Below are 27,489 nucleotides of genomic sequence, written 5' to 3' on the forward strand. Positions count from 1 at the left end.
CATGCTCTCCTCCTTCCGAATAAGAGAAATGAGTTCATGTATTCGCGCCAATAGTTCTTCTCCGCCATGCTTTAGCACCTCGGCGGGGAGTCCATCTGCTCCTGAGGCCTTGTTCTTCAGTTGTCGGATGGCCTTTTCAACCTCATGTCGGGCTGGGATTGTGCTGAAGTGGTGGCGGGTAACATGCTGCGGGATGGAGTTGAGGACACTCCCGTCGAAGAGAGAGTCTTGGTTAAGGAGATCTTTGAAGTGCTCCTTCCAGCGGGCACTGACTGCCTCTCTGTCCTTGATGAGTATCTCTCCATTTTTGGCCCGCAATAGGGTAGGACCTTGGGTGCTTGGGCCGTAGGTGGTCTTGACTGCGCTAAAGAATCCACGCATGTTGTGGTTGTCGGCTAGCTGCTGGATCTCCTGCGCTTTCTCCACCCACCATCTGTTCTTTAGGTCGCGAGTCTTTTGTTGGACCTTGACCTTCAAACGTCTGTAGAGCTGCTTTCTTGCTCTCGAGTTTTGTTGCTGTTTCCAGATCAGGAATGCCTTGCGCTTGCGGCTTATTAGCTCCTGGATCTCCTGGTCATTCTCGTTGAACCAGTCTTGATGTTTCCTGGGCGTCTCTTCACAGGTGCTGATTATGGAGGCCTTGAGTGCAGACCAGGCGCTGTGGACACACTGTGTCTCTGAATCACTGGGAGTCGTTGGGTTGGTTGAGGCGCAGGCTGAATAGGGTTTTCTTAGCAGGGTCTTTGAGTGAGCCAGCGTGGAATTCCCGCAGGAAAATCATTCTGTTGCCGCCGCTATTTTGGGGCTACGTTGATGGAGATGACAGAGCGGATTGGCAGTGATCTGTCCAGCAGTCATCTGCTCCTGTCATGGCGTGGGTGATGCGATCCCTCGCTCGGACAATGATGTAGTCCAGCAGATGCCAGTGCTTGGAGTGAGGGTGTTGCCGTGAAGCCTTGCACTTGTCTCTGACGGAAGAAGGTGTTCATTATGACCAGGAGTGTACCATTGGAGTTGGTTTTCCCTACCCCCTCTCTGCTGATCACACCTCCCCAGAGATCTGTGTCCTATCCAACTCTGGCATTAAAGTCACCAAGGAGGATCAGCTTGTCGCCTGTTGGGACTCTGGACAGGGATTGTTCGAGGCTGGAGTAGAATTCCTCTTTCGTCTCGTCTGTGGCTTCCAGTGTTGGGGCATACGCACTGATGACCGTAGCACACTGGTTCCGGGCTAGGGTGAGCCATAGAGATGAGGCATTCATTTATTCCACAAGGGGAGTCTGAGATGTTCAACTAGCTCATTTTTTTATGGTGCAGCCTACCCCATGGGGGCGGTGTTCTTCTTCAGGTTTGCCTTTCCAGAAGAAGGTGTAACCACCGCCTTGCTCCTTGAGCTGGCCTTCCCCTGCCTGCCGGGTCTCGCTTAGGGCGGCGATGTCTGTCAATGCCCGAGCTCCCGGGCAACGATAGCTGTATGGCGTTCCAGTCTCGCTGCTGGGGTTGTCCATGAGGGTCCTGATGTTCCAGGTCCCGAACTTCAGTTTAAAGGGTGGAAGATGTTTGTGCGTGAATTCTTTTAACGTGGGGTGGCTGTTGCACACCAGCCACCACACAGGCTTGACAGAGCAAAGTCTTGGTCCAATGACAAGGGGATCAAAGACAATTGGAGACCAGGCTCTGCTACATCGGCCTAGCACACACACACACAACCTACTCCTGCTGTCCTCTTCCCTCCTTCTCGCAGGCCCTCTCTGCCTGGGTTTCATGGGCTGCAGTGTGGTCCTTCCGACTCCACTGCTGGTCCATGCTGCGCCACTCCTGTGTCCCATCCTCGCTCTTGGGCCTCGACCTCGCTCCTGGGTCCTGACCTCCTTAGTGCATCTCCTTCCAGTGAGTGTGTCCCGCGGTGCGTCTCCTTCCAGTGAGTGTCCCGCGGTGTTCCAGTGAGTGTCAAGGCGGTGCTCCAGTAGAAGTGTTCACTTGATGCTTTACATTGATACTTCACTTGCTGATTTTACAAGTAAAACAGGTGCTGCTGAGATGTTTGGGAAAAGTTGGTGCGAGAAAAGTGGTTTAACATTGGATAGCCTAAAACTACTTTTAGTTTGGAGAAATTATTTCTTTTAAGCATGATCAAACACTTTTTTATAGTTTAGTGAGTGAATATCAATATTAAAAGTTACGTGTTAATATACACTGACAATAATTTTAATGCAATGAATCATTCACCAGTCCTGTTTTTCCCCCAGCTTTTTTCTGTCTCATTCCCTCTGGCACCACTTCTTTTCTTCATAACCATTTTATGTGACATACGTGTGGATGCCAAGCGACTGTTATGGATGTACAAACGCCCCGTTGCTTTCATGGCTCAAGGCATTGGTAAGATATTGTATGAATGGCATATAGAGAATATATCAATATTTGTTTACACTAAAAATTATTAAGTGACCCAACCACATAACTCACAAATGCACGTGCAGAGTCATGAGCAGCCATTCGGCGTTGTTCTAACTCTCATCCTCTGCTCACAAGAAAAAACTAACGTATATCATGCCACTATTCTACCCTTGTACGTAATCTAGAAGAATTAGACCAAAGTTAGATCACTTGCCATGATCTTCATTCAAGTGCATGCAACAATTCTTGAAACCAAACTGCACTTTATTCAATCAACCTTATACCAAGAGCAACATGTCGAGAGCTTTTGGATAATGCAGTAATAAGAATCAAACTTTCTAGAGTTTATAACTTAAGATTATTGGCTCCAATGTGTTTCAAATCACTTCTTAGTCTCATGGTTGTGTTGCTACATTTCTGGTGATAAATCTCATTCTTGAAAATAATCATTACTTTATCATAGAATAGTACAGTACAGAAGGAGGCCATTCGGCTCATCGCGTCTACACCAGCTCTTTTGAAGAGCAATCCAGTTAGTCCCACTCCCCTGCTCTTTCCCCATATCCCTGCAATTTTTTTTCTCCAAGTATTTATCCAATTCCCTTTTGAAGCCTACAATTGAAACTGTATCCACCACCCTATCAGGCAGTGCATTCCATGTTATTATATTATCAGTCACTTTGGCTCAGGTTAGCACTCTCTGTCAGCAGATTCTGGTTTCAACCCCACTCCAGGACTGGAGTATATAATCTAGGCTGGCAACTTGGTGTACTGCTGAGGAAGTACTGTACTATCGGAAGTTTTGTCTTTTCGATAAGACATTAAACCAAGGCCCCATCTGCCTCTTTAAAGGAATGTGTCGGATCCCATAGCATCTTTCAAAGAAGTTCCCTAGGTATCCTAGCCAACATTCATCTCGACCAACACTGAAAAAGATTAACTGCACATTAATTTTGTTTGTGGTTTATGGGTCCTTGATGTTTGGGACATCCTGAAGATGTGAAAAGCACTATATAAAAATTCAAGGTTTATTTTAGATAGTTGGGATGAATGAATGCTCACTCGTTAACTACACCTGCCATAGCCATTAAAATTTGTCAAATTATGTGAGCTGTTCAATTAATAATAAACTGGTGTATTAACAAGGAAATTGTAACAAAGACTTGCATCAAGTTCACTACTGATGTCTGAAGTTTCTGCGATCAATCACTGATGTCTGTAGAAGCATTCTGCATGTGACTTTGCTCAAATATATGAACGTCAGATCAGTTGAACTTTTGAGCAAATCTTTATAGTATCAAGAAATGTAGTTAAGTGCTCCAGCATATAAAATTAAGATAGAAGGCAAGAATTCTAGATGATCATGAAATAATCAAAAACTTTTACAAAGCTGCCGAGTGATGTATAAATGGCTGGTTGCGAGAAATAAAACTGCCTCAATGATTGCCCATACAGCCCATTCAACGGGTCAGAAAATAAATCAACTACCATGTCTATAGTATTCCTGTGCAGATATTTTGTAGACTGTTCTCATCACTAGCAATTTGTATGTAATGGATTGTATGTATTTAAGTAATGGAAAATGTCTAAACTAAATTCCATATTTTCAGGTCACTGGTTGACTATATTCGATCTAATAAATGGAGTGGCGATAGTGACCAATGCCTGCGTGATTGCTTTCAACACAGAATTTGGGAGGGAGAGACCCTTTTATGAACAACTGATCATCCTAATTGTAATTGAGGTACAATATTACTATTAACAAATCTCACTTTTTATATGGTTACTGCAGAACATATTCAAATGTTTATTGAAGTGTTTACAGTTTTGCTAGATTTTTGTAATTATAATTACAATCCTAACTTCTGAGGCTTCTTCAGATTGCTCCTTATTTACAGAGGAAAAGACAACCATGTGGGTTTTGATCTTAACCAATCTCATCAGATGTTTGCATTGATGAGTGTAAACAAATAGGAAGGAAGGACGGACCTTTTCTGTCATATTGTATATTATTTTGAGGGCCACAAAGTGGATGGAAAAAAATTGGTTCTAGCCCACAGGATTTTTAACGAACAATGACTTTGTTTTATAACTTGTGCCTCAAATGTTTCAGCAGTTTTCACTAGTTGTCCAAGGCTGCAGATATGCTACCACTTTTGTTTTGTTGTATTTTGCCTCCTTGGAGTGCACAACTCTAGCTTTGGTTTCCTACCTCATCCAGATTGGAGCGACATGGATCTCCTGTAGGCAGCAGTCTCTGACCACTTAAGTTTGAGAACACGTGGAGTAGAAATCCAGTGTGGTGTCAAACCTGGTTTTCAAAAAAAAGTTCCCAGGGGGTTCCTCACGCTCCCCGCACACTTTTACAGTAAGATTCCTTTTAAATGTTTTGAGAAAAGTGGGTGCTTCTGCGCATGATTTCAAAACACTTATATGCAGAGCTTTGTCCTGGCTGTGTGTGTTCAGTTCAGAGCCAGACAGTATAAATATGGTATTGTTTGGCTTGAAACAATTTTCTAGTTAGAGGTTTTGGACACCTTTTTTGAGCCTGATTTTATAAATATACCATATATACTTTTGGGGAGGGGGAGAAAGAGGAGAGGAGCAGGGGATAGAAACTTTCCAGTATTCAATTAGAAATACAAATAGATAACCAACATGAAATATTTTATTTCCTTGAAACCACTTATTATTTACCTGGCTTGTTAGAACCAAAGATATAGGTACTGAAGTTTATACGTTGAATGATCCACGTAACTCAAATAAACTACTCAGTTTTTAATGGTAGTTTCTTGCTGCAGTAGAAATGTCCTGTCGCCCTGATTTGTATCATTTCTGTAGTGTATGTGCCTTTAAGAGCCCCATTTGTACTGTAATGCCGGTAATGGCCACTCGGGCTATATAAGCCTGTATATTGTGTTGTATCAGTTAGTTCCCCTCCAGACTTTGTTTAGTAAACACCTGTGAAACCAACTCCTGTCTTCAGTGTCTCTATCAACACACGGACACAACAGTGGCGACGAATTGGAAACGAACTTACCTGCAATTCGGCAGCACCTCAAGGACATCGATTCCTCTGGCGTCCAAAGTTGAAAAGAAAAAGAAAAAGCTGTGGTTTCACCAGCTAGCCAAGCTGGTGGCAGGTACTGCAATAATCCTTCCTGGGCGTCGGGCTGGGGCTCCAGCGGCTGGCTCTGCAGCTAGGCCAAGCAGCGAAAGCGGAGGCAAGCAGTAACAGACGGGGAGGGAGCACTCGGGAGACGGCCGGCGCTGCAAGCAGGTCGGTGTTCAGACCTAGAGAGAGAGAGTCCGGCGGGAACGAGTCTCCAACTGTAAATAAATAAATTAAAAGAACGGAAACCGCGGGAAACAGCGTTGTCAGCGGCGCGGGAAGCGCCATATCTTTTCTGCAGAAAAGAAAGAAAAGCGCGGGAAGCGCCATTTTTTTTCTAGGATGCCTAAATCTGGCAATATTGATGCTTTTGATAACAAGATAGAGGATTGGACCACATATGTGGAAAGAGTGGAAGTATATTGCACCGCAAATGGAATAGAAGATGAAAAAAAAGCTTCAGTACTTCTAAATCTAATGGGCGCAAAGACATACAAGCTGTTACGAAACTTAATCACTCCAGCCGAACCAATGGACAACAATTTTAAGGAGATTGTTGATACCCTACACTGCCAATTCGGGGCAGGACTGGCAGATTCTCTACGAGACAAATTCGTCTGCGGTCTCCTGAGTGTAGGAACACAAAAAAGGCTACTTTCTGAGAAAGATTTGACACTGGACAAGGCTTTCAGTGCAAGAGGAGCTGCAGAGATACAGCAAAAGCCACAGGACTTCGGCACCCATGAAATGACACGGGGTTTCGAGAGATGTTATCGCTGCGGCAGATCCACCCATGACCAGAGGGACTGCTGGTTCAAGGACAAAGCATGCAGGCAATGCGGAAAGATGGGACACATTACACGTGTATGCCGATCTGGAAGCAAAAAATCCACTAACAGAAAAAAAATCAATAAGGAAAAGCACAGAAAGGTACAAATGATGACTGACAGTAGCTCCGAAGACCAGAAGAGCGATAGCGACTCCGGAAACAAGAGACTAAGCTCTCTCAAATTACATAATGTAATTGCCAAAGAAGATTACCAGACCATTTGGGTTACCCTCAATAGCAGGGCCCCCAGTTAAAATGGAGCTAGATACAGGATCAGCTCTGACCGTCATAAATCGACGGGATTACGAGCGGCTATTTCCGCATATACCTTTAAAAGACACATCCATTATCTTGAAAACATATACGGGGCAGAAAGTATACCCCAAAGGAAAAATAAGGGTGCCTGTTGTATACAACGGCAAGGAAATACAGAAGTTGTATTTATACGTTCTACAAGATGGTGGTCCACTGCTGTTGGGACGTGAATGGATCAGGAAAATACGTTTAGACTGGTACTCCATTCAGGCACTGACAGTGACCAGTAAGGGAAAAAAATGATGACGTCATACCTGAACGATTAAAAGACATCTTGGCCAACGCCAAGGAAGTGTTTCAAGAGAAACTAGGAACCTTGAAAGGCATCACCGCCTCAATATAAGTGGAAGATGCGGCAATTCCCAAGTTTTTTAAGGCAAGACCGGTGCCATACGCAATTCGTCCAGCAGTTGAGGCAGAGCTGGAGAATTTGGAAAAGGCAGGCGTATTATCCAAAATAGATTGGAGCAAGTGGGCAACACCCATCGTCCCGGTCATGAAAAAAACGTTGAATAATGATAAATCTGAAGAACAGAGAAAAATTTGCATCTGTGGAGACTTCAAGGTGACTGTAAACCCGGTCCTTCACACGGTACAGTATCCTCTTCCGAGGATAGAAGATATTTTCGCCTCACTATCCGGAGGGAAACGTTTCACCAAAATTGACTTGGCACAGACATATCTACAGATGGAGGTTGAAGAGGCCTCTAAAAAGTATCTCACGATAAATACACACAAAGGCCTGTACCAGTACAATCGACTGGTTTTCGGAGTAGCATCCGCTCCAGCTATCTGGCAAAGAGCTATGGAGCAAGTCCTCCAAGGGATTCCGGGGACTCAATGCTACCTAGACGACATCCTTGTAACAGGAGAAAACGACAACGAGCACCTTGCCAATTTGGAGCAGGTGCTCACTAGGCTGAGAGAACGGGGCCTACGAGCAAATCGCCCCAAGTGCGAATTTTTCCAGAATCAAATATCATATTGTGGCCACATAATTAGTAAAGACGGGTTGCATAAGTCACCTGAAAAAATTGAAGCGGTCATAAAAGCCCCAGCACCTGAAAATGTTTCACAATTAAGGTCGTTCCTGGGATTAATAAATTACTATCATAAATTTTTACCGAACTTATCAACTCTTCTACACCCTCTTAATGAACTGCGACAAACAGGAGTAATTTGGAAATGGAGCGAAGACTGTAATAGTGCCTTCCATAAATGCAAAGACTTAATCACATCCAAAGAAGTTTTAACATAAGAACATAAGAACATAAGAAATAGGAGCAGGAGTAGGCCAATCGGCCCCTCGAGCCTGCTCCGCCATTCAATAAGATCATGGCTGATCTGATCCTAATCGCCAATCCACTATCACAGAACCATCTCCTGAATCTAACAGCATTAGACACACGAAATAGGAGCAGGATCAGGCTACACGGCCCCTGGGCCCGCTCCGCTACCCACAGGGCCATGACCGATCCGAACCTAGACTCATGTCCAAATTCCTGCCCGCTCCCCGTAACCCTTAATTCCCTTTACTTCTAGGAAACTGTCTATTTCTGTTTTAAATTTATGTAATGATGTAGCTTCTACAGCTTTTTGGGGCAGCATATTCCATGGACCTACCACCCCTCTGAGTGAAGTAGTTCCTCCTCATCTCAGTTTTGAAAGAGCAGCCCCTTATTCTAAGACTATGCCCCCTAGTTCTAGTTTCACCCATCATCAGGAACATCCTCCCCGCATCCACCCGATCCAACCCCTTCACAATCTTATATGTTTCAATAAGATCGCCTCTCATTCTTCTGAACTCCAATGAGTAGAGTCCCAATCTACTCAACCTCTCCTCATATGTCCATCCCCTCATCCCCGGGATTAACCGAGTGAACCTTCTTTGTACTGACTCGAGAGCAAGTATGTCTTTTCTTAAGTATGGACACCAAAACTGTACGCAGTATTCCAGGTGCGGCCTCACCAATACCTTGTACAACTGAAGCAATACCTCCCTATTTTTATATTCTATCCCCCTAGCAATGAAAGCCAACATTCCATTGGCCTTCTTAATCACTTGCTGCACCTGCATACTAACCTTTTGAGTTTCGTGCACCAGGACCCCCAGATCCCTTTGTACTTCAGTACTTTCCAGTTTCTTGCCATTAAGATAATAACTTGCTCTACGATTTTTCCTGCCAAAGTGCATAACCTCACACTTTCCAGTATTGTATTCCATCTGCCAAATCTCTGCCCACTTACTTAGCCTGTCGATGTCCCCTTGCAGGTTTTTTATGTCCTCCTCACTCACTACTTTCCCTCCCATCTTAGTATCATCTGCAAACTTTGATATGTTACACTCGGTCCCCTCCTCCAAATCGTTAATATAGATTGTAAAGAGTTGGGGACCCAGCACTGACCCCTGCGGAACACCACTAGTTACTGATTGCCAGTCTGAGAATGAACCATTTATCCCAACTCTCTGCCTTCTGTTAGATAGCCAATCCTCTATCCATGCCAGAATATTACCCCCAATCCTGTGATGTTTTATCTTAAGCAATAATCTTTTGTGTGGCACCTTGTCAAATGCCTTTTGGAAGTCTAAATACACTACGTCCACTGGTTCCCCTTTATCCACCCTATATGTTACTTCCTCAAAGAACTCCAGCAAATTTGTCAAACATGACTTCCCCTTCATAAAACCATGCTGACTTTGTCTTATTAAATTATGATTATCCAAATGTCCTGTTACTGTCTCCTTAATAATGGACTCCAAAATTTTACCTACCACAGATGTTAGGCTAACCGGTCTATAGTTTCCAGCCTTCTGTCTACTGCCCTTTTTAAATAAGGGTGTTACATTAGCAGTTTTCCAGTCTGCCGGGACCTTTGCCGAGTCCAGGGAGTTTTGGAAAATTATTACCAATGCATCCACAATCCCTACCGCCACTTCCCTCAAGACCCTAGGATGTAAGCCATCACGTCCAGGTGATTTATCCGCCTTGAGTCCCATTATTTTACCGAGTACCACTTCCTTAGTGATTTTGATCGTGTTTAGTTCCTCCCCCCCCCCCCCCCCCCCCCTTTAGCCCCCTGTTTGTCCAGTGTTGGGATATTCTTGGTGTCTTCTACTGTAAAGACTGATGTAAAATATTCATTCAGTGTTTTTGCCATCTCTATTTCCCACCATTAATTTCCTGGTCTCATCCTCTAAGGGACCAACATTTACTTTAGCCACCCTTTTTTCTTTTTATATAACTATAAAAACTCTTACTATCTGTTTTTATATTTTTTGCTAATTTACTTTCATAATCTATCTTCCCTTTCTTAATCAATCTTTTTGTTATTTTTTGCTGTCTTGTAAAGTTTCCCCAATCCTTTATCCTCCCACTAGATTTGGCTACCTTATATGCCCTTGTTTTTAGTCGAATACTATCCTTAATTTCTTTACTTAGCCACGGATGGCTGTCTTCTTTTACACCCTTTTCTTCTCAGTGGAATATATATTTTTTGGAAGTTGTAAAATAACTCCTTAAATGTACACCACTGATCATGTATCGTCTTACCCTTTAATCTATTTTCCCAATCCACTCTACTCAATTCCGCTCTCATACCTTCATAGTCTCCTTTATTCAAGCTTAGCACGCTTGTTTGAGATCCAACCTTCTCACCCTCTAATTGAATATGGAATTCAACCATGTTATGGTCACTCATTCCAAGGGGATCCTTTACTAGGACATTTTTAATTAATCCCGTCTCGTTACACAGGACCAGATCTAAGGTTGCTTGCCCCCTGGTCGGTTCAGTTACATACTGCTCAAGAAACCCATCCCTAATACACTCAATGAACTCATCCTCAAGGCAGCCCTGCCCAATTTGATTTGTCCAATTAATATGATAGTTGAAATCCCCCATAATTATAGATGTTCCCTTATTACAAGCCTCAACTATTTCCTGATTGATACTCCGTCCAACAGAGTTGCCACTGTTCGGAGGCCTATAGACTACGCCCACTAGTGTTTTTTTCCCCTTATTATTCCTTATCTCCACCCAAACTGTTTCATTATCCTGATCTTTTGACCCAATATCATTTCTCTGTATTACAGTGATTCCTTCCTTTATTAACATAGCCACCCCACCTCCCCTTCCTTCCTGATCGTTAAATAACCTGGTATGTTTAATTCCCAGGCATTGTCACCCTGCAGCCATGTTTCTGTAATGGCCACAAGATCATACCCATATGTAGTTATTTGTGCCATTAACTCATCTATTTTGTTACGAATGCTACGTGCATTCAGATAGAGAACTTTCAAAGTTTTGGCTCATTACAACCCATCACTGCCAATCAGACTGGCGTGCGATGCATCCCCTTACGGCATAGGAGCAGTATTATCACATAAATTCCCTGATGGCTCGGAACGGCCGATAGCTTTTGCGTCACGCTCATTGAACTCAGCTGAGCGTAACTATGCCCAAATCGACAGGGAAGCACTCAGCCTGGTATGGGGAGTGAAGAAATTCAACCATTACCTACACGGACAAAAATTTACCTTGTTGACTGACCATCAACCCCTCATCTTCATATTCAACCCTAAAAAGGGTGTTCCCATTATGACAGCGCAAAGGCTACAGAGGTGGTCCCTTTTTCTAGGGGCACACCAATACAACATAGAATACAAAGGATCAAAACAGCATGGGAATGCTGACGGGTTATCGCGCCTACCATTGCCAACGGTAGAAGAAGCACCTACCATAGACCCAGTGGAGATTTTCCACTCTACCGTAGTCGAATGTCTACCAGTAACAAATTCTGCCATTGAAAGGGAAACTAGAAATGACCCGACTCTCTCACGAGTCTACGATTTAACAGTGAAGGGATGGCCAGCACATGGCGAACCACTGTTGCCAGCATTCTCGCAAAGAAGAGAACAGCTGTCAGTGTGCCGAGGAACCTTGATGTGTGGATCCAGAGTGGTGATTCCACCCAAACTCCAGGATAAAGTTCTAAAGGAGCTTCACGAGGGGCATCTGGGTGGAGTGAAAATGAAGAACCTAGCCAGGGCGTTTGTATGGTGGCCAGGTATCGATGGAGACATCGAAGAAATGACCAAGAGCTGCCTAGGATGCCAGAAGGTCCAAAACGCTCCACCCCAAGCCCCTCTACATCCATGGGAGTGGCCCTCATCTCCCCGGCAAAGGGTACACATTGACTTTGCTGGTCCATTTATGGACTCAATGTTCTTAATCACGGTTGATGCACACTCCAAGTGGCCAGAGGTAATAAAGATGTCCTCCACCACCACGGAAAAAACCATCACAGTATTAAGGACCATATTTGCCAGGAATGGGCTGCCGGAACAGATCTGTTCTGATAATGGACCGCAATTTGTGTCCGAAGAATTCAGGAAGTTCTTAAAAAAACAATGGGGTTAAGCACTACCCGTCCGCCCCATACCATCCCGCCACCAATGGATTGGCTGAAAGGTTTGTCCAGACCTTCAAGAAGGCCATAAAGGCCATGGGTAATGAAGACATAAAACTTCAGCACAAGGTGGATAACTTCTTGTTCACATACAGGAATGCAACACATATGGTTACAAACCAAACTCCCGCCATGATGTTCTTCAATAGAAGCCTAAGATGCCGGCTGGATTTGATCAAGCCCAACATCAGAAGGGACGTGGAGAACCGGCAATTTCAAGGCATGAATGAAAGGCCAACTAGAACCTTCCAGATAGGTCAACAAGTTTTGGCCCGGGACTACCGTACCGAGAAATGGCAGCCTGGAACTATCTGCACACGACTAGGACCGCTGATGTATACCGTGGACATCGGAGAAAGCATAATAAGGCGCCATGCTGACCAAATCATAGTCATCCGAAAAGGGACAACCTACACCACAACTCTATACGCCTAACGATGAAGTAGAGATACCCATATCTACCTCCGATCCGGTTATACTGGAACCCGATGAACCCGACACTGGCATTCAAGCCGAATCAGCCTTGCCAAAAGAACCTACTACACCACCAGAAACTACTACACCACCGAGGCGTTATCCAGACTGAGTCAGGAAGCCTCCAGAGAGACTGACTTATAATTAATTAACTGCAGCAATGTGTGATTATTTTTCTTGTAACATGTAATTAATAATTACTTAAAATATTATGTACTGGTTGGCTAAAAGGGGAGGAATTGTAGTGTATGTGCCTTAAGAGCCCCATGTGTACTGTAATGCCGGTAATGGCCACTCGGGCTATATAAGCCTGTATATTGTGTTGTATCAGTTAGTTCCCCTCCAGACTTTGTTCAGTAAACACCTCTGAAACCAACTCCTGTCTTCAGTGTCTCTTTCAACACATGGACACAACAATTTCCATCTGTCATATTGTCACGGGAAGGGACCCAATTTATCTTTTTTTCTCCCCACCCCCCCCGCCGCCATGCCCCCCAACTCATCTTGTCCATGATACTGTACTTACCTCCTGCTCCCTTGACCCTATTCCCACTAAACTGCTGACTACCAAATTTCTCTTCCTAACCCCAGTGCTATCTGACATTGTCAGTGGTTCCTGCCTTTTGGGTACTGTGTATCTCATTTTCAAAACCAGTCATCACCCACCCTTGATACCTCTGTCCTGTAAATTACCTCTGGACTCAACTATTGCAATGGGCTCCTGTTCTCTACCCTCCATAAACTTCAGCTCATCCAAAATTTTGCTGCCTCTACCCTATCCCGCACGAAGTATTGCTCATCCTTCACCCCTGTATTTGCTGACCTACGTTGATTCTTGTTTTCCCCTCTTTCCCGCCCTGCCCCCCCCATCACCTCCAATTTAAAATTCTCATCCTTGTGTTTAAATCCCTTCATGGCCTTGCTTCTCCCTATTTCTGTAACTTCCTCCAACTGTATAACCCCCACCAAACTCTCCGTCACTCTGACTTTGACCTCTTGTGCATCCTACTCCTTTCACCCTACCATTTGCAGCCATGTCTTCGCCTGACTAGGCCCCTTGCTCTGGAATTCCCAGCCTACACCCTTCCACTTCTCTCCTTTTAAGAACCTCATTAGATCCCATCTCTTTGACCAAGCTTTTCGCTACCCCCTCCTGACCAAGCTTTTCGCTACCCCCTACTGATATCTGCTTCTTTGTCTCCATCAATTTTTGTGTGATTACACCTCTGAAGTGCTTTGGGACATTTTCTGTGTTAAAGGTGCTATATAAATGCAAGTTGTGTAAACAAGGAGGACTTTTTCTTTCTTTTAGCATATAGTGTTTGTGGTGAAATTTCTGCTATCAACTATGATACCAGATGTTCCTCAACGCATACTCCTAGCAATAAGGAGGGTAAGTCTTTAATGGCAAAATATTGATGTAAAACATTGTACCACAGAGTTAACAAAGAGAAGCCCATGTTTTTATAGCACTGATTTTAGATGGCATACTATAGGGAATAAGTAATCTGTAGTTAAAAACACATAATGGTGCTACAATTATGTGCAATGTGATCAAATGTACCAATAGCGACCTGACATTCTGTGCAGCCCCTGGACTATCATGCTTGTAATTAAACTTGGATTGTTTCAATCACTAACATTTGTATTAAATCTATCAGTTCCCAGTAATACAATTATACAAATATATATGAAACTTCCCAATCATTCTGATTTATTACCGAGAACCGTATTCTGCTGTATTTGTTATTTTAGGAGAGATACAAAGTGACAACAAAAATGAGAGGCTATCCAACTAGCCTTCACCAATTCAGATGATTCTAGCAAAACCACCACAAGGCTGTAAGTTGTCTGTTCTTGTACTTTACATTTTGTATAGTCTTTCAATATTTACTGATCATCTTTATAAAAATAGATTTAATTTGCCAGACTTATCTCACTATTGTAATAAAGGATGTTTGGGATGATGGAGTAGTGAACAGTTGTGGGGAAAAGCTTAGCTATTGCCAATAGCAATATGTTATCCTACATGTCAAAACCTAGCGTTCATTACAATCTCCAAGGAACCACAGGGGCACGTTTTATCTCTCTTACCGCCCTTTTCACTCAGGGCAGTAGCAGAAGGGAAGTGGCGTGTCAGTTCTTCCTGACTTCACGTTCACACTCGCGTCTGCACGCTTTTATTTCTCTGGCTGCCTCAGCTTTGCCTATAGGAATTTTGAACACAGTGGCCAAGCTGTACGCCAACGACGGGACATAGCGCTACTTTTCATCACCGAACAGTTGAGGCTGGTTTATGTCTAGAGTCATAACTGCACAGAAGGAGGCCATTTAGCCCGTCGAGTCCATGCTGGCTCTCTGTAGAGCAAGCCAGTCAGTCCCATTCCCCCGCTGTAGCCCTGCAAGTTTATTTCCCTCAAGTTCCATCCAGTCTCCCCTTGAAAACATTGAGTGTCTCTGCTTCCACCACTTCCATCTGCAGCGAGTTCCAGGTCCTCACCACTCGCTGCATAAAGTTTTTCCTCACATCCCCCCTGTATCTCTTACCCAAAACCTTATATCTGTGTCCCTTAGTCCTTGTACCATCAACTAGTAGGAACAGCCTTTCCCTGTCTAGCCTATCCAAACCAGTCATAATCTTGTACACCTATCTCAAATCACCCCTCAACCTCCTTTTGTTCTACTGAAAACAAATTCAGCTTCTCCAACCTGTCCTTGTAGCTAAGATTCCCCCATCCCCAGAACCATTCTGGTAAATCTCCTCTGCACTCTCTCAAGGGCCTTCACATCCTGCCTAAAGTGTGGTGACCAGAACTGGACACAATACTCCAGTTGTGGCCTAACCAGCGCTTTATAAAGATTCAGTATAACTTCTCTACTTTTGTACTGTACCTGAAGCCCAAGATCCCATATGCTTTAACCACTCTCTCTGTCCAGCCACCTTCAAGGACCTATGCGCATTAACTCCCAGGTCCCTCTGTCCCTGCACACTCTTTAAAACTGTGCCATTAAGTATATATTGCCTCTCCCTGTTCCTTCTGCCAAAATGCATCACCTCACACTTTTCTATATTAAATTCGATCTGCCCATTCTGCTAGCATTTCTATGTCCTGTTCCAGTCGATTGATATCATCATCACTGTTTGCCACACCCCCAAGTTTGGTGTCACCGGCAAATTTAGAAATTCTACTTTAATATATATAAATGACCTGGATATTGGAATACAATCAAAAAAGGCAGTGGCCCCAGCACTGACCCTTGGGGAACACCACTGTCTACCATCCTCCAGTCTGAAAAACAACCATTTACCACAACTTGCTGTTTTCTGTCCTTAAGCCAATTCCTTATCCAAGCTGCCACTGACGGACCTATTCCATGAGCCTCAATTTCGTTAACCAGCCTTCTATGTGGTACTTTGTCAAACGCCTTCCTAAAATCCTTGCAGACAGCATTCATCGCATTCCCTTCATCAATCCTCCCTGTTACTTCATCAAAAAATTCAATTAGATTAGTCAAACGCGATCTGCCTTTTACAAATTCGTGTTGGCTCTCCTTAATTAGCTTAAAGCTCTCCAAGTGCCCATTAATTTTTTCCTTGATTATTGTTTCTAAAACTTTACCCACCACTGATGTTAAACTGACTGGCCTGTAGTTACTAGGATTGTCCTTACACCCTTCCTCGAACAATGGTGTCACATTTGCCACTTTCCAATTCTTGGGCACCTCCCCCGCATCTAGAAGTATGGAAAATTATGGCAAGCCCTTCCGCTATCTCCTCCCCCAATTCCCTTCGCAATCTGGGATGCAAGCCATCTGGACCAGGTGACTTATCCACTCTAAGCATACCCAGCCTTTCTAGTACATTCTGTCTATCAATTTTCACCCCTTCCATTGCTTCTACCTTTTCCACCGCTACCGATATTTTGTCAGCATCCACCTCCTTATTAAACACCGATACAAAATACTCATCGAGTATTCTAGTCTTGCCCTGCGCCTTGAAGCATATAACACCCTCTTTGTCCCTAATAGGCCCCACCCCGCCTCTTACTACCTGCTTACTGTTTACATACTGGTAGAAGATTGGGTTCCCTTTTATGTTAACCACCATTCTACACTCATATTCTCTTGCGCATCGACAGGCTATTCCTGAACCTCACTGCGGTGGTGCTGACCCAGGAGTCGAGGGGTAATTCCTGAGGCTGATCTTCCATCTGAAATTTAAATTGACTTCTTCAATCTACGTGAAGGAAGACCGAATCCAAACCTGTGACATTCGGCTCCTGATCAACTGCATGAATGCTTTGGACCATTTATTATTTGACTGCCCCATTGGAAAAACTGCTGTCCTCAACCCGCCCTCTTCAAAACACCCACCCTTGACCCCTCTGTCCTTGCAAACCATCACCCAAACTCCAACCTCCCTTTCCTCTCCAAAGGAACATGTTATCTCCAAGTTTGTGCCCATCTTTCCCACAACTTCTTGAATCTCTCCAGATGTCCCCTCTGACTGTGACCATGGAGCCTTATCCCAACTTGTTCTCCTTTGACCTAATTTGCAGCTTTTGACCGAGGCCATCACAACTTCCTCCGCGTCCCCCCCCCCCCCCCACACCCGTTTTGGCGACATCATCTGTAGACATGATGTTCACTCCACATGTAGACTGACGACACCCAGCTCTACTGCTTCTCCACTGTCTCTTGGCCTTCATGGGTGAGCTGCAAGTTCCTCCAATTAAACGTTCGGACGACTGTAGCATCATCTTTGACCGGCTTCTCTAGACGGCCATTACACTTGCTCCACCACCTGCCAGTTTCACTCCAGTCCACCAAAATTGACCCCTATCTTTCCATAGCCAAAATCCCATTGTACTAGGACGACGAATATGCTGGTCCACTACACAGACCTGAAAATGGTAGCTTTTTAAAAATTTAAAAAAAATAAAATGGATGAAGAGTAGGTGAATTCATAACACAGTGCTATAAGGGTACCTGCCTTGTAGAGCATGAAGATACTAACTTGACAAAATTTGCAGATTGACTTGGGCCTAGAAATACAAGACTAACCTCCTATGAATCACGGATTTTTTTTTTAATGTATAGGTTCTGCATAAATGACTGGATCTAAAGTGCACTTTATTCCTGTCATTCCTAACAAATCGCACAGTCTGCGGATGCACCACTGAACAGCAACAAAGTCCTTGATGAAGTTGACTGTTTTTGCTTTAGTGACTTGTTCAATTTTTTTAATGCTTTGTACTTCTCGATGAAAGATTCTCCCCTTGATAAAATAGGTTCAGATGATGCCATTATTTCATTCAAAGTTGTTTTTTTTTAAAAGTGACCGTTAAAACAGCAACGCACAACTTAGTCAGTTTATTAAGACGCCATAATTTGCTATTTCTAAAAGCTGTTTTGTTTGAACTAACCAGAGCATTTATACAACTGGGCAAGTTTTTCATTTTACAGTAATATGTCACTACTGACGATCACTACTGACAATCCTATTGTACAATCTGTTGTGCTTTTGTACTGGGGACAAAAAGTATTCCTCATTATTTAACATATGTTTAAAAGATGAAGCTTCACTGTGCTTTGGTTGAATGAAAAAATGAATTGTCTGAAGAACAAATAGTAAGCAATCTGTATAGTGTAATCTTCTTTAAAATGGCAACAGTCTTTTGTAAAATATAATCCTGCCTTTACCACCATTGCAATAGGGGGGTGGGGGGGAAATAGGAGTGTCTTCCTCCATTCTGGGCCACTCGGGAAGCAAAACTTAATATCTTGCCTTGCTCTGGTACAAACCCTATATTTGCTCTAAAACATACCAGCACGGGTGAAAATAGAATTTGCAGCGTTACGTTAAGGTCAGTTTTTGCACAATGTCATTATAAATAGTGTGTTTTATATTTTTTCCAACTGTTTAACCTTATCTTAGTCATGGACTGTTTATCACAGAAATCAATGTGACTTTTGTGGTTCTGGTTGACTCCAATTTTGAGGGACCAATGCTAACAGAAATGCGGTTTCAAGTTGATTTGCAATATGAAGTTGTAAAAGTGCTATAATTTTCATTTTTTTAAATCTCGCTTGATTGTCACTAAATGCAATGTAAAACAATTGTTCAAATTAAGGACTTCAGCTGCCTCACTTTATGAATGTTAACTGAACCCCAAAATTGCATTACTGCCTTAAATGTACTTGATCTGTTTGTAATTAAGATATTTCTTACTACTGCTGTGCTGTGATGTAGTGGGCATTAAATGTTAGGTGTTTGCTGTAGGTCATGCAACACTATTTCCATCTTCATAGAGCAAAGAACAGAAAATGCCCTGAAGCTGTATCAGGCCAAGTAACAAAACCCTTCATATTGCCAGAATTTATTCGCAGTAGTTCAGTGTGTGTGCTATAAAACCGTTCATAGATTTTGTGTTCAGAAACTTATTTGTAAAGTGATCACCAAAGAGCAGCTCTGGAAAAAGTTGTCAGATTTTTGACTCTTTTTAGATTGGTGAAAGTTAGAAAAGCACTGAGGAGGAAGAATGCCAAGCTGCAGATTCATCCATGTATATATTTTATAACCATGAGCTCATTTCAAATGTTAATAGCTGTGAATATATGTGTCACTAGTGCTTGCTGAGTCACTGTAGAAAATTGCCTTCAGTGAGTGATGTGAGGAGGCAATGAAACAAAAGGCTGTTGTTGTCCTCTGTACCACACTGGAATGCCTTTCCCACAGCTGGAATGCCCTTCCCACAGCTGGACATTACACAGACCCACCTTTGTTACCCTCGAGTAATATTCCATACTGTAAAGTCAGAATATTGCAGTTTATATTATGGTCTCTTCGTCACAATACTTTCACGTGCACAGTAGCATCACTACCTTTTATTGCATACCCCACTATGTAGTTCAGCAAGCCACTATTTATTTCCAATTGTTTATTTTGTAATTCTAAAGTAATGCACATGGCGACACCAATTGCTGGTATAAACTGAACAATTTAGCAACTATGGTTATACACTTTCTGATATTGAACTATGTCCCCTAGCATCATTCAGTTAATTTATTTTCTGGTACCCTTCAATTCCCTGGGTATTGAGATGAATTAGTCTGACGCCACAGGATCAAGATAATGTCCTTGTCACTAAGGCTTGTCTAGTCACTCAAATTGGTGTGAAACACTCCCATTTTGGTCTATTTTATCATTCTTGCATGTAAATTGAATTCCTATTTGTTTAGAATAATTTGCAATTGGTCTCATATTTGTTCTAATCGCATTCACTCTGAGCATTTCACAGGTGTTGACACTCCAGCACAACTCTTCAAGCTCAACGGTTTTCACTGACATTAGAACCCAGACTTCAATTCAGGCAATTTGCTTTCTAATGTCACTTGCCTAGGATTTTAACCTCTCTGGTCAGTCAGCAGGCAATAATAACTGTTTCATGTGTGATTTGCATTTTAGTCAATTTTATATTGGAAGTTTTAAAGCAAACTTCTGAAATATTCACTGCATTGACAGCAACGTTTGTATAAAGCCTTGTAAATGACCATAACCAAAAGCTATTTTTTAAGTATTAAAAGAATTAAATTTGGTGGCAGGAAATGTCTTTCCTTTTACTGTTTTAAATCTCTTCCACTTGAAATAAACCCATCAAAAAATGAAAATGATTTTCCAGAAGTCGCAGTTGTTTTAACTTTTTGGAACCACTAGAAGAGCTGTTCCAATAAAGGTATTTATTTTGTGTGAATTATTAAAATAAAAGTTGGGTACATGTTTGTTTAAAATAAGACATTGGTGTTTTCTTCAATACCTTTTTTTGATTCTGACTTTTCTACCATTTTTTAAATTTTTCCCCTTCCTGGTGTTCTTGAGTGGGTGGTTAAAGCTCATTTTATAATTTGGCAACAGGTACCATGTTTAAGTGGAATGTATAATTCCACACGACAACCTGATCAAGAACTGATAAACTTGGACATGGGGTGGTACTGCACATTGGACCTGCTGATACAGGGTGGTAGAATGCAAATTTAGTAATCACTATTTACTATGTGCTGGTAGTTTGTGATTTTAACAGTGGCATCAGATGAAAGTAGCTCCTGTTGATGAGAGAAATTGCAGGGTCAATCATTGCATGGAATCCCCTAGTGCCTGGTTAATTAGTATTTGTGAAGATGTAGGATAGGTTGCACTCTCCTATAGGGAATCCCAGAAGAAAGGAAAAGGTGAATATAAGTAATATAACAAATGAGAACTGGTAGGTAGATTAGAGTAATGAACAAGCCTTGATCTTGAAGCTGCAATAACTCAAAGAATAAATGCCTTGCTATTGTGTTATAGGACAGTATGATATTGGGAGCTGTAATTTACTCCAGGTTGAACTGGGGCTGTTTTTTTTTTTTCTGCCCTGTGCCTGGCCATCAGGCAGGCAGAATTCACCTGGTTGTAATTTACCTTCACCCAGATGACCCCCAGCACAGGCCCAACCCCCAGCAGGGCGAAGCACCTAGAGCAGAGATGGAGAAGTCCGCAGCCTGCGAGGATGGCTGCTGGTGTCAGGCCTCCTGGTTGCTATCCAAACACAGCAGCCAGAAGGTCACCAATGCCAATCCCTAACCTTGGCAAACGAAAGGGTGTTAGTCTATGGTTCAGCTATGTTTGTGTGTCCTGGTCCTTCTTAACCTATCTAGCTATAAATTGCACCAAGTCCTATTCACCCACCACCCCTATGCTCCCAGTTAAGCAACATTAAAAAAAAATTCTCATCCTTGTTTTCAAATCTCCATGATTTCATCCCTCCCGATTCCTGTAACCTCCTACAACCCTCCCAAGATATCTGCAGTCCTCCAATTCTGGCCTCGTGTGCAACCCTGAAGGCACAGCCACCAATCACTCTACTATTGGCGGCGCTGCCTTCAGTTGAGGCCCCAAGCTCAGGAATTTCCCTCCCTAAACCTCACCACCTCTTTCCTCCAAGACGCTCCTTAAAATCTACCTCACATCTGCCCATATATCTCCTGTGGCTTGGTGTCAAATTTTGTTTGATAACGCTCTAAAGCGCCTTGGGACCTTTTTATTACTACGTTTAAGGCATTCTATAAATACTTGTAGCTGCCTCCTCCCCTATCCACTTGGACCAAGTCCTTTTATTTTAATATGATAGCAAAATACTGCGGATGCTGGAAATCCAAAATAACAGAAAATGCTGGAAAAACTCAGCCGGCCAGGCAACATCTGCGGAGAGAGAAATCGAGTCAACGTGTCAGGACTGAAAAAACACAGGAAATGAAACCGATTAAAAGGCCAGTTTGGGGGCTGGGAAATGGGGATGAAAGAACGAGAGAGAAGTGAAGTTCTAGCTGGACCCCTCCCCCCCTGGCCTCTTACCCTCTCTAGATCCTTTCATTGCTAACTGCTGCCATGACATCAGCCGTCTCCATTTCTCTCTTCCCCTCACTCACTCCAACCTACCTCCCTCTGAACTTGCAGCACTCCACTCTCTCCTCCAACCCCGACATTGTCATTAAACCCGCTGACAAGGGTGGTGCTGTTGTTTGGTGAACCGACCACTACCTAGCGGAAGCTGAACGCCAACTCTCCGACACCACCTCCTACCTCCACCTGGACCATGACCCCACTACCGAACATCAAACCACCATTTCCAAGACTGTCACTGACCTCATCTCCTCTGGAGATCTTTTTCCCCCCCGCGGCCACCAACCTCCTAGTTCCCCAACCCCACACAGCCCGCTTCTACCTCCTTCCCAAGATCCACAAATAGGACTGCCCTGGTAGACCCATCGTTTCAGCCTGTTCTTGCCCCACGGAACTTTTCTCTTCCTATCTCGGCTCTCTTCTCCCCTTGTCCAGTCTCTTCCCACCTACATCCGCGACTCTTCTGACGCCCTCCGCCACTAACAGTTCCCAGTTTCCTGGCCCCAAACGCCTCCTTTGCACTGGACATACAATCCCTCTACACCTCCATCCCCCACCAGGATGGCCTGAGGGCGTGCCACTTCTTCCTTGAACAGAGGCCCAACCAGTCCCCATCCACCACCACCCTCCTCCGTCTGGCTAAACTTGTTCTCACATTGAACAACTTCTCCTTTGACTCCACTCATTTCCTCCAAATCAAAGGTGTTGCTATGGGTACCCGCATAGGTCTTAGCTATGCCTGCCTTTTCGTGGGATATGTGGAACACACTCTGTTCCGGTCATACTCGGGTCCCCTCCCTCACCTCTTTTTCCGGTACATTGATGACTGTGCTGTTTCCTGCTCTCGCCCTGAACTAGACAATTTCATTCACTTTGCTTCCAATTTCCACCCTTCCCTCACCTTCACATGGTCCATCTCTGACTCTTCCCTTCCTCGACTTCTCTGTCTCCATCTCTGGGGATAGGTTATTGACCAACATTCGCTACAAGCCCACTGACTCCAATAGCTACCTGGACTACACTTCCTCCCACCCCGCCTCCTATAAGGACTCGATTCCATTCTCCCAGTTTCTCCGTCTCTGCCGCATCTGCTCCGACGATGTCACCTTCCACACCAGTGCTTCCGACATGTCTTCCTTTTTCCTCAACCGAGGATTCCCTTCTGCCCCCACCCCTGCCCCTCCCTCCCAGAACCACGATCAGGTTCCCCTTGTCCTCACCTTTCACCCCACCAGCCTCCCCATTCAACGGATCATCCGCCGCCATTTCCGCCACCTCCAACGTGATCCCACCACCAAACGCATCTTCCCCTCCACTTTTAGCATTGTGTAGGGACCGCTCCCTCCACGACACCCTAGTCCACTCTATCACCCCCAACACCCCTTCCCCTTTGCCCGGCACCTTCCCGTGCAAGTGCAGGAGATGCAACACCTGCCCTTATACCTCCCCCCTTCCCACTGTCCAGGGTCCCAAACACCTCTTCCAGGTGAAACAGTGATTTACTTTTACTTCTTGCAATCTAGTATACTGTATTCGCTGCTCACGATGTGGTGGTCTCTACATTGGGGAGACCAAACGCAGATTGGGTGACCGCTTTGCAGAACACCTCCGTTCCGTCTGTAAGGGTGATCCCGAGCTTCCGGTCGCCTGTCATTTTAATTCACCGCCCCATTCCCACTCCGACCTCACCGTACTCTGGCTCTTGCATTGTTTCATGGAAACCCAGCATAAGCTCGAGGAACAGCACCTCATCTTCCGATTAGGCACTTTACAGCCTTCTGGACTCAATATAGAGTTCAACAATTTCAGATCATAACCTTGGCCCCCATTACATATTTTTTTATCCACACCTTTGTTTTATGCCCTTCTCCCTTTTTTCTCTCCCACATGGCAGCTGTCTCTTTGCCAGCGCATTTCACACCTAATCTAGAGCTGTCTTTTGTCTCTTTACTAGTCCTATCACCATCTCGTCTCATTTTGAATACCTCTTAATGTCTCTTCACTTCTCTCTCGTTCTTTCATCCCCATTTCCCAGTCCCCAAACTGGCCTTTTAATCTGTTTCATTTCCTGTGTTTTTTCAGTCCTGACGAAGGGTTTCGACCTGAAACATTGACTCTATTTCTCTCTCCACGGATGTTGCCTGGCCTGCTGAGTTTTACCAGCAGTTTCTGTTGCCCTTTTATTTTAATGACCTCCAACAAATAGCCATTAAAATCTGAGAAAAATTGGTCATCATTAAGGAGACCAATTTCTGGGTGCAATCTCCTATACCCAACCCCCTGGCGAAGTGCACCGGCAACTTCCAAGTGACTCAGATGCCTGTCTAAAACAGGCTTGTGAATATGTTTATCAGGCCTAATGGCTGTTTTCTGACCCCACTCCCACATTCGGCAGAAACTGGGTGGAGCGTGCACTGCACATCTGTTCAGTGTCTCCAGGACTACTGCAGCCTACCCAGCAGTCCTTAAGGGACCACTGGAGGTTGCTGAAGAACAGGTAAGTTTCTTTAGTTTTTACTTCACTCCGCGTGGAGCTCGGAGGTTTCACAGTAACCCCATGTTTTTCTCCCACGCTCCGCCTTGAGAATGAAACCCTGTATAGTGTCGACGTGCTTGCCTCTACCCAAGTTTGAAATGTTACATTTATCTGAGACATCTGCCAGATATGGGCCCATTCCATCATATCTAGATCTCATCCAAGGTCCTTACACCAGCACATTTCTTTGTATCGTCTGCAAATAGTCTAATTTCTTAAACGTCATTGTTATTCTGATCACTATTCCTGAGATGTTCGCTTACACTTAATTCATCTATCTAATCTATTTTGTTACTCCAAACTAGATGGAACAATGCCTCAATCTTGGAGGTGTACACGCATACTACTTGAAGGAGTCCTGCTCACATTTTAGGAATTCCATTCTCTTTTGGGGTGGGGAGGGGGTGAACAATGAGTGGGTAGTAAAATTTGCTAGAACAATTTTATTATCCTACTCATTTCTCTGACCTGTGTGCAGATGTCCGCTTATCATTTTCTCCCTCACCTTAAGGGGTCTGTACTATCTTTTTTAATCTTTGATCCCTAACCATATTGACTGTTCGAACCTTGTGTACATCAGTCCTCTCTGCACTATGTATTCTGCCCTTCACTAATACGACCACACCTCCTTTCTTGCCTATTCTGCCATTTAAAAAAGTTTTATCCTGTTTATTTTCCATACCTTCCCAGTGCGCAGCTAAATTTCAGTTAGTGCTATGGGGGGTCAAATTCAAGTTTAATAGGGTCGCAAAATCATCGATAGTGGATTGGCTGATTTTTTTTTCTCTCTTTTTCTATTAACTGCAATGTCTTTGTGACAATTGCTTGTAATTCTGCCATTAGCTCAGCAGAGGGCAGTACAATGAATTACATGTGATGTGCTGTTTTATACTGAAATGTGGGAATAACTGGCAGTTTTTTCTTCCCTTTAGTTGGGAGATGTTCTATTTAATTATAGAACTTTTTTTTTTCTCCAGTGACTACTTTTGAGGTTTTAGAAATTCTACTTCTTAGGCAGTCCCTCGGAACCGAGGATGACTTGCTTCCACATTAAAAATGAGTTCTCAGGTGACGGATGAGTCCAATGTGGGACCTACAGTCTCTGTCACAGGTGAGGCAGATGGTGGTTGAAGGGGCGGGTGGGTGGGGTACTTTGGTTGACGTGCGCTGTTTTCGCTTGGCTTCCGCTTGCTCCCGGCGAAGAGACTCGGTGTTCGGTGCCTTCCCAGATGCTTCTCCTCCACTTTGTGCGGTCTTGGGCCAGGGAGTCCCAGGTGTCGGTGGGGATGTTGTACTTTTTCGAGGAGGATTTGAGGGTGTCCGTGAAGCGTTTCCTCTGCCAACCTGGGGCTCGCTTGCCGTGCCAGAACTCCGAGTAGAGCGCTTGTTTTGGGAGTCTCATATCGGGCATGCAGACGACGTGACCCGTTCATCTGAGCTGATTGAGTGTGGTCAAAGGTTCGCTGTTGGCCTGAGTGAGAACACTGATGTCGGTGTGCCTATCCTGCCAATGGATTTGAAGGAAGGAGATCAAACTCCAAACCATCGTCGACACCTTCACCGAAGCGTACGAGCCTTACACTAAACATCCATAAGACAAAGGTCCTGTATCAACCTGCCCTTTCCCTCCCCCCCCCCCCCCCCCACCGATTATCAAAATCCACGACAAGGCCTTGGACAACGTGGGCCACTTTCCATACCTCGGGAGCCCACTGTCAACAAGGGCAGATGTCGATGACTTAAGTCCAACACTGCCTTCAGTGTGCCAGTGCAGCCTTTGGTCGCCTGAGGAAGAGAGTGTTTGAAGACCAGGACCTCAAACCTGGCACCAAGCTCATGGTCTACACAGCAGTAGTAATACCCACCCTGCTGTATGCCTCAGAGACATGGACCATGTACAGCAGGCACCTCAAAGCACTGGAGAGGTACCACCAACGCTGCCTCCACAAGATCCTAGAAATTATTACTTTGTCGATGGAAGTTGTGTGTTTCCCCAATAAAGTACTTTGCAAGATAAATTCTGTAGAGCAGGGCACTCCGTCATCCTATGCACTGCTCCACTAGACTGTCAAAAATACAATAGCAGGGAGTTTGAATAATGACTAATATTTTTAATTTCACTTCCTGGTCTGCTACTAGCTTAATGATTCTTTCCTAGATTACAAAGAATAACACTTGTGATCCCCAGAACTAACCTTTTGATTAGGTTATTAACTAACCTTAATAGATTAGGAGAGCTGTACTTTTTCACCCAAGGTTATGTCTTCAACAGGAACAGTAATTCAGATATATTGTGCTGGATTTTCTGAATGGGAAGCTTTTGGAGGTGGGACTGCTGTTTGCCGGGTCTCAGTCCCGCCTCCATCAGCTTCTGGCCAACCAGCGGGAATTTTCCCTGATTGACCCTGTTCAGCCCGCCCGGCAGGCTCAGCAGGCCAAGTAGGGGGACGTCAGTGACAGATGACACGCCATACGTTTGGAATGATCAGTAACATGTCATTCTAGAATGGTACACTAGGTGGAGCTGTATGTTTAAGAGTGGGCTACCCACAAGGCAGTAGTCAAGATGGATGCCTGTACACTAGTCCACATGGCTGAATAAATGATTAGCTCAAGCTAGCTGTTCATAATGAAAACGTCTATTTATTTATGAACATAACATGGTACCAGGATTGGTAATATCTGCTGAATATTGTGAAACACGACATGGAGAATTTGAAGCCACCGGAGGGTTTGAAACTCACGGGGAATGTCGACTGCAATTGGCGGACTTTCAAACAACAATTCGAACTCTACATTGCTGCCATCGGGTTCGGTACGATGCCAGATGCAAGGAAAATAGCGTTACTGCTCAGGGTTGCAGGCCCGCAGGCGATAGAGGTATTTAATATGTTTGTATTTGATCAAGAGGAAGACAGAG

At 44.1% G+C, this 27,489-nt stretch overlaps 1 protein-coding gene across 3 annotated transcripts in view; it reads left to right on the forward strand.

The window, feature by feature from the left end:
* Window positions 1-20,265, forward strand: part of LOC147111870 (anoctamin-5-like) — a 107,669-nt gene extending 87,404 nt beyond the window's left edge. For 2 of the 3 annotated variants that reach the window (XM_085999207.1, XM_085999209.1), the window contains 5 exons: window positions 2,250-2,379; window positions 4,008-4,141; window positions 13,907-13,987; window positions 14,350-14,436; window positions 17,695-20,265. In XM_085999207.1, the coding sequence (XP_085855333.1) occupies window positions 2,250-2,379; window positions 4,008-4,141; window positions 13,907-13,987; window positions 14,350-14,412 (408 nt within the window). In that variant the 3' untranslated portion in view covers window positions 14,413-14,436; window positions 17,695-20,265. The other variant, XM_085999208.1, reaches the window with a different exon arrangement.
* The last annotated feature ends 7,224 nt before the right edge of the window (window positions 20,266-27,489 follow it).

The sequence above is a fragment of the Somniosus microcephalus genome, chromosome 10, assembly GCF_052327205.1.
Source record: "Somniosus microcephalus isolate GS21.2 chromosome 10, FLI_Smic_1.0, whole genome shotgun sequence".
NCBI lineage: Eukaryota > Metazoa > Chordata > Chondrichthyes > Squaliformes > Somniosidae > Somniosus > Somniosus microcephalus.